The 8,347-nt window shown below is 42.3% G+C and overlaps 1 protein-coding gene and 1 long non-coding RNA gene across 3 annotated transcripts in view; one reads left to right on the top strand and one right to left on the bottom strand.

The window, feature by feature from the left end:
• Window positions 1–595: 595 nt before the first annotated feature.
• On the bottom strand, window positions 596–8,107 carry LOC118387131 (uncharacterized). The gene is made up of 3 exons (XR_008141188.1): window positions 7,930–8,107; window positions 7,687–7,815; window positions 596–1,187 (listed from the first exon to the last, which is right to left on the bottom strand). It is a non-coding gene; the product is annotated as an uncharacterized LOC118387131 (long non-coding RNA).
• LOC118387130 (poly(A) polymerase type 3-like) overlaps window positions 6,977–8,347 on the top strand; it is a 36,607-nt gene continuing 35,236 nt past the window's right edge. For both annotated transcript variants that reach the window (XM_052524179.1, XM_052524180.1), the window contains exon 1: window positions 6,977–7,152. In XM_052524179.1, coding sequence (XP_052380139.1) covers window positions 7,145–7,152 — 8 coding nt within the window. In that variant the 5' untranslated portion in view covers window positions 6,977–7,144. The remainder of the gene's footprint in view (window positions 7,153–8,347) is intronic.

The raw sequence follows: 8,347 nt of genomic DNA, 5'->3' as shown, positions 1-8,347 counted from the left end.
AGCCTTTTTTGTTTTAGTACATTTAAGTCATTTAGCAGACGCTCTTATCCAGAGCGACTTACAAATTGGTGCATTCACCTTATGACATCCAGTGGAACAGCCACTTTACAATAGTGCATCTAAATCTTTTAAGGGGGGGGGAAGGATTACTTTATCCTATCCTAGGTTTTCCTTAAAGAGGTGGGGTTTCAGTGTCTCCGGAATGTGGTGATTGACTCACCTGCTGTCCTGGCGTCGTGAGGGAGTTTGTTCCACCATTGGGGGCCAGAGCAGCGAACAGTTTTGACTGGGCTGAACAGAACTGACTTCCTCAGTGGTAGGGAGGCGAGCAGGCCAGAGGTGGATGAACGCAGTGCCCTTGTTTAGGTGTAGGGCCTGATCAGAGCCTGGAGGTACTGAGGTTGCCGTTCTCCTCACAGCTCCGTAGGCAAGCACCATGGTCTTGTAGCGGATGCGAGCTTACACTGGAGCCAGTGGAACGGATCGGGGTTGATACACAAGGTTGAACACCAGACGGGCTGCGGTTTCTGGATGAGTTGTAGGGGTTTAATGGCACAGGCAGGGAGCCCAGCCAACAGCGAGTTGCAGTAATCCATACAGACAGAACCCTCACCTGAAGTATAAATCAAAAGGAATGAAACCTGGAATTGAATAACTGCAGTTGACATAGCTAAGTAAATGGAAGAATACTCTTATTGCAATGTGGATGGCTCTTAAGAAGCATTTGGTTGTGCATAGTGTAGTCTATGGTGTTGCCAGGGAACAACACCCTCTTTGAAGAAGGTGGTGAAGATCGCCCACACATGGATTGCCTCCTGTGCCCAGTTATTTGCCCCTATCCTTGAAACATCCTGTAGACCTCTCCTCTGGCACACGGCGGCAAGCTGTAGATCCCCCTCCTGGTCCTCGTGTCCATTAAGTTATGCAGGACACAGGTAGCCTTGACACGCCTGAAGGCCCTCAGGAGGCAGTCCCAGATGGCCCTGGTCACCAAACCTTGCAGTGTAAAGTTGGCTAGATAGCTAGCTAGTTAGTTACGTTAGCAGCTCATTTGAGTTAGACTGCACTGTAGCTAATAATATAGTTTACATTCGAAATGGATTTACTTACTTGAATAGGTTCTCGCAGCCATGTGGACGATTGGAAACAGGGCAGCACAGAGCGGTTTAGAGCATATTACCATTTACCTGTGAATAAAGTAATGAAATGGAGAATGGATTAAACTAATTACTCATTTAAATTACCAGACCTTCTTACAAACTTGCTATGCTGAATTCTTGAGATGCACAATCGAACGTGCTGCTATATGCTGCCAGCACACCCACAAGTGAGCCACTCTGGGGTGGCTGAAAACAGAAATGTACCATGTGCTAGTTAGTGTACACACGAGTGACATTACCATGTGCTAGTGTACACACACGAGTGCTATTACCATGTGCTAGTGTACACACGAGTGACATTACCATGTGCTAGTGTACACACGAGTGCTATTACCATGTGCTAGTGTACACACGAGTGCTATTACCATGTGCTAGTGTACACACGAGTGCTATTACCATGTGCTAGTGTACACACGAGTGCTATTACCATGTGCTAGTGTACACACGAGTGCTATTACCATGTGCTAGTGTACACGAGTGGTAGTATGTGTGTATGGCTTTGTGGCATGAGTTGTTCCTGAAAGCATGTTTGTAGATTTTATTTAGGCTTGTTGCCTCGTCTTATCGTGTTGGACTTCATATTATTCAGATTGTTTTTGTAAAATTTGTGAAGCGGAGTTGGTGGTTTCATAGATGTCGTTATTCTTGTAGGTCGTCACAAGGAGTCGCTAGAGCACGATGAGAATCAGGACATCCCGGACCGGTCAAACCCTCGCGACGCTGGGCCAATTTTGCACTGCCTCATGGGTCTTCCGGTCGGTTCGAACCCGGGTCTGTAGTGACTCAGACTGCTGCGCCACTTGGGAGTCCACCCGTGTCTGTTTTGCAGATTTTATTTTCTCCTTGGAGGCATCTGATGACTTCTTAATGGAGCGGGTGCAGAACCAGGCTGAGGATGTGGCAGAGTAGACGAGTACCGCTGAGGATGTGGCAGAGTAGACTAGTACCGCTGAGGATGTGGCAGAGTAGACTAGTACCGCTGAGGATGTGGCAGAGTAGACTAGTACCGCTGAGGATGTGGCAGAGTAGACGAGTACCATAGCCAGCTGAAGAAGTATAGACTGTGGAAGATTAAATGGTTCTGAAATAGTTTGACATGCTGGAGACTCACCCAGAACACAATTGGTAAGGCTAGAATATAATACTGATTTAGCCAAAGCATTTCAAAACCAATATTCAACCTAATTATCAGAACCAGTTGTGAGCGTACCAAGTAATTAGGCGTCACTCTAAAGCGGGAAGGTGGAATAAACGAGTCAGGAGTAGGTTTTTCTGATTGAACACGGTTCTCTATTGAGGGTATTTTGTCAAAAAAAAAACATTAACATAATCAATGAAAAATCTTCCAGGAAAAACACATCTTCTTCTCCAGATGAGACAACACAATAGGATAATCTTTAAACTACAACAAACATAAATCACAGGTTTGTCACCATCTTCGTGGTTCATTCAGCACAGCTTCTCTCTCTCGTTGGCCATCTTCCAGAGATAGTTTTTCCTCTCTGCTGGTTCCATTCTCTCTTTTATAGGGGAAGGAGAGTATCTCATTAGTACCGTCAGCTGTGCTTAATTGACTCTGCTGGTTCCATTCTCTCTTTTATAGGGGAAGGAGAGTATCTCATTAGTACCGTCAGCTGTGCTTAATTGACTCTGGTTACCTTGTCTCCCATGCTTTGTTGGGCTACTATCCATGAGCCCAGCCTGCCCTCTAGTGGTCCTTCCACACAGTGTATAGTAATAGTAAATTGATTGAATAGAACTTAAGGCATTGAGAGGAAATCATTCATTGGCGGTCAGTGATGAACAATGCGGTACTATGATGGAGATCACCAGGCTGGTGGGGCATCTCCGAAACTACGGACCCCCCCCACCCGGAGAGAAAGGCTGCGTTTTACAATCCCTCATTAAGCCAGTCAGTATGTCAGTAACACTATGCATCTACTATGTAGCTAACGTTATGGATATGAAATACTGTATGATTCAAAACGTGTAAGAGAGCATACGTTCTCTTTAATCAAAGTTATGATATTTGGCATCAAAATCACAGTGCATCTTGGATAATTTACCTAGCAACACTTCTGTTTCACCTTGGTTACTTTTGTTTCCACACTGGTGCACAGAACTGTGTGTTCGTTTTTGCATCAGCTCAAGCGACACATGTTGCCTTCACTGATTCATCCAGATGAATCCCGAAACGAGGACATATTTTGTCTGTGTACAGTAGTTCTCAGTTATTGGAGATTTTGGCAGCTGTATTTAGTCTACAAGAGCCATCATTGCTCTTGCCTGCTAGCCAAACTAAAGAACTTGTATTATTTGGGGATTCCTCCGGTCTGGTAAATGCATTGCTTTCTGCAAGCATGGACAACTGAACATGTGGAACAATTGTAACCGAGATGTAACATGGCAACCTCAATGTTGCTCGTTAAAATTACACAAAATGCGCCGATTTCAAAATCAACCGCATTGTGCAACTTTTACAAATTTGAAGCCAGTGTTCATATTGGTAAAACGTTGACGTTTTGCTTCCTGGGTCACAAAACGCCTTTTCTGAAGCCTTTGGTGGGTGGCCCTTATATCGGCTCATCTCCACATTGCTTACTTCTATCTAGTCCTCTCAGATCTGTGAACTCTTAACACTCTGTATACCATCGAAGAGTGGGCCACCTGCAACAAACCATGGAGCTGTAGTTGTATACACACGTATGTGTATCTTTAGAACAGTCACGTGACTGAGGTGAAGAGGCAGGAGCATGAGCTTCTGGAAGCTCGCTTCACCCCCCCCCCCACCTGAGAAACTACAGGATGCCCTCTCACTGAGGGCACGATGGAGTGCTGCCAAGCCAGATGACCCTGTAGACTCCCTGGTAATGTTGTTCCTTTTTTTAATTGAATAAACTTTATTAATCCCACAAAGATCTGATTTTTCACCAGAAAGGCACATACAGAAACATGCATATATCAGGGTGGCAGGTAGCCTAGCATTGGGCCAGTAACCGGCAGGTAGCCTAGCATTGGGCCAGTAACCGGCAGGTAGCCTAGCATTGGGCCAGTAACCAAAAGGTAGCCTAGCATTGGGCCAGTATCCAAAATGTTGCTGGATCAAATCCCAGAGCTGACAAGGTAAAAATCTGTTTAGCCCCTGAACAAGGCAGTTAACCCACTGTTCCCCGGTAGGCCGTCATTGTAAATAAGAATTTGTTCTTAACTGACGTGGCTAGTTATATTAAAAAAATATAATCACACCAATATACGGAGCGCTGGTGAAATGACTACAAACTAAATGGGTTCAAGATAGCGAAGAAGTAGGCTACTACCTCCATTGTATAGGTTGCACTTCAACAATAAATGGGAATTGTTGTCAGGTACCAATACTTGAAGTAGCTAGGTCTACAGTAAAGTAGTCAACTGAAGTGTTTATTGAAAATAAATCAATGATGTGTTTGTTTCAGGCGGATTATCTCCTCCGGAACAGTTTACAAGACTAGTGTGATGTGGTTACCACTCCAAACATCTAGGAGACCTTGTCGACTGGTCTTTAAATGTTTTGTCCTGACAGTGTTAAGGCTCTGTGTTGATCACGTCTTGCAATACACCCTGTTTATTTTCCCCATGAGAGATACACATGCATTCCTCTAGTTTGACTCTTGAGTTTTTGTAAAAGATCATATTCATAAAAATTTAACTACAACTAAATGGTACATTTTATGAAGAAAATGTGCACTTCCCTCAGCTACACCTACCCTAGCACGTGACATAATCCAATTACAAAGCCACAGCGTTTGAATTTTTTCAATGATTCCAAATCTTTATGATAGCCACATTAGCATTTGCATTTGTTGGGGGTAAATACACTTATAAGTGACCTTGTCCGAAAGAGATTTACACATTTATCAAAACATCAGGATAAGCCTAAAAAAATTGTGAACAGCTGGGCTATAGAGCCCGACAGTGAAGGTGTCATAATACCCATAAAACCTTGTGGTCAAACAGGGTATCGTGGCAAAATTACAAACTCAGCGCTCTGTATACACATGTGCTGTAAAGCTTTAAACCAGTACATGTCCACTGTCTTTTTTTCCCCATATGAGAAGACAGTGTTTTCCTCTTGTTTCTTAGTAGCTTGGTCACGCAGCCAAAAAAACAAAGCCTCAGAGTGACCACACTTGTTGGGTCCATTCTGTCCTTTCTGTATCTTTCAAGGGCACAGCTGTGTGGAGATACGAAGAGAACAGAGGCTAGTTTGAGCAGCAGCGATATTTCTTTCAGCAGAAAGGAGTAACAACACTTATCACTTGTTTGTACGCCATGTTCCCACCATGGTCTCACACACACACATACACACACCTGCTAAACTCCCACGTAGACAGAGGTTGTATTTCCCTATAAAGGCTGAGACCTGATTCTTGTTTTGAGGGGCTCTTAACTCTGCAGTGTTGTTGAGTGGATCGTTAACTAGCTTAAAAATGTGCAAATCTTATAATAAAGATTGATTGTTTGAAGAAATGATAGTCTCTCACTTGGTTAGAATTTCACAGACAAGAGAAATGGTTCCAATAATCCCCCCACTATAAAGGGATTTTTAGAAACACTCGAAGGGCTGTGTTTCGTGTAGTCACCCCGGTGTGAGGTTTTGATAACCATGTAAACCTCTCTAGGACAAGGTGACCTATCAATATATACAGCTCTTTACGCCCAGATATTAAAATGCTAATTGGAATCAAAGTAGATACCATGCAAAACTACAAATGCCTGGAATCATCCTGCACGTCATCTCTAGCTGACACCGTTCCCTAACAGGCACATTTAAAGATCCAGCAGCCAAGTCATTCATTACTACATTTAGCTAAATGTTTAGTTAATCCAGAGACTCTTACCTTTGCCTCGATTCAACAGCCTCGTCCAGATAATCATGGCATTTTGTATTTCTTTATGATAGCCACATTAGCAGCTAATTACAATTTCATTTGTAGGGGGGAGGGGGGGTAGAGAGATTTACAGTTATTGAAAACATCAGGGTAAGCCTACACAAAACACAGGCCCTTCATTTAAATGTTTGTAGAATCCCCTATGGGAAAAACGAACGATGGGAAAAAAAACAAGTGGAACCCTTTGACTGCTAGGATTATGGGTATTATGACTCATACTGTGGTATTCTATTCCAGGTAACAGTGACGCTGAGATTTAGATTTTTCACGTTAAAAATGTTAAACTAAAACCAACAATTGCAAAAGCTAAGCAAACCATAACTATGCACAAGGACTACTTTTAACAAAAATCACATTTACTTGAGCAGTGCAAATACAAAGTTTAGTAACAGAATGATGGCACAAACCATCATTCTGTTACCAAACTTTACATCTGCACTCTTCAAGTGAATGTGTTTTTGTAAAGTTGTTAAGTAATCCTTGTATACCCACCTACTAGATATTCAAATACATCTATTGTTTAGTACAAAAATGAAGGCTATGCAGCAGATGAGTTATACTGTATATATTAGACTTAAACCCCCTGAAGGTAAAACAGAGTACTACTGTGTAATTACTAAAGAGACACCCTCCTAGGGTAAGGATGAATGATAACTCTACACAGAGTACTTACTACACAAAACTCACAATTAGCTCATTCATCGCCCCTCTCCCCCGAAACTATTCCCCAGGTCGTTGCTGTAAAGGAGAATGTGTTCCGTCAATTTACCTGGTAAAATAAAAATGCCAAAATGTCCATCTATTTTTTAAAAAAGACTACAGTTCCCATGTGATAAAAGTGTGCTCTACCGTATGACGTTAACACAACCCACTCACGGTGCAATTTTTACCGCACAGCTTGAACACGCGCCATGTTTAGAGGAAACAAAAGGTGTAAATCCCATTGCTCGGTTGCTGGTTAAATAACATAGCTATCTTTTTGTTTTTTTATAATAAGAAACGAGTATGAGAAGGGAATTTTGGGAAGGCTGATTGGACTTGCTGGAGGTTGTTTCAATGGCTCTGTAAGTATCTCGTTACTTTGGACAGATATGTGTTTGGAAAGGGGATTGGGCCTACCGATGCTGGCGAGCCAGTTTGGCAAGTATTTATTTTTGGTAGCGGGAAATAGTATAGAAACAATTGAGTATTAGCTAGTTACAGTAGTTATCGTTAGTACGAGTCTGACTTTCAACCCAATGCATTCAAGCGTTCTTGGCAAGTGAAGTTGCAAACGACTAGTTAGCATTTCCAGGACTTAGCTGGCATAATAAAATACGTTAACCAACGTTAGCTTTGTGCTATGTTTGCGCCATCTAGCACGTAGCTGACGTTAGTAGGTAAATTGTGATTCGGTAACCAATTAACGTTAGTTAGCTACGTGTTTTCTAGTGACAAAGTGAAGTGTAAAGTTGATATTTGTAAATTTGTCATTTGCAAACTTTTAGTTAAAAAGGTTAAAAATGCAAACAAAGACAACGTTACGCTACTGTTACTACTCTAATTAGTTTTTGTCTCTTGCGCAATTATGTTAAATATGTCAGATACAGCTAAAATACCATGTGGCTTCATTGCCAGTTTGAGAAAGTTGGCTGTTCAGGGTTAGTCTTGTCCACTGCCATTTAGGCGTAACTCGTACATGCTGGTTTTGTCCTCCCACACCGGACACGCAGGTTGAAATATCCAAACTAAATGAATTTGGGGACAAGTCGAAAAGCATTAGACATTTAGAAATGTAGATGACAAATTTGCAAGCAACAGCAAACTAGCTATGGGATATAAACAATGGGTTGTCATTTTACCTGAAATGCACAAAGTCTTCTACTCCGATAATTAATCCACAGGTAAACGTTTGTTTTCTAGTAATCTCTCCTCCTTCAGGCTTCTTCGTACTTTATATGGCAGTAGGCCACCAACTTTAAGGTGCATTACCACCAACAACTGGACTGGCATGTGGATCTCAGTTTGACTTTCAATCACCCACGTGGGTATATACTCCTCAAAACCAATGAGGAGGAGGGACTTGCAGCGTGTCAAGTGTCACAAATAGAACCAAGTTCTATTTTAGCACCTGGCTATTCAGACGGACGTGAGCAGTGTGGGTGCAATGATTGAATAACACGCATGTTTACATTTATTTTGTGACGCGAGCGGTGTGGTCAGCATGTTATGTTTTGCATTGTTATGGGTCACCAATGCAAAAATATGTTCTCTCACATG

Source organism: Oncorhynchus keta, chromosome 8, assembly GCF_023373465.1.
Source record: "Oncorhynchus keta strain PuntledgeMale-10-30-2019 chromosome 8, Oket_V2, whole genome shotgun sequence".
NCBI lineage: Eukaryota > Metazoa > Chordata > Actinopteri > Salmoniformes > Salmonidae > Oncorhynchus > Oncorhynchus keta.
This window is presented reverse-complemented; position numbering and strand designations above follow the sequence as displayed.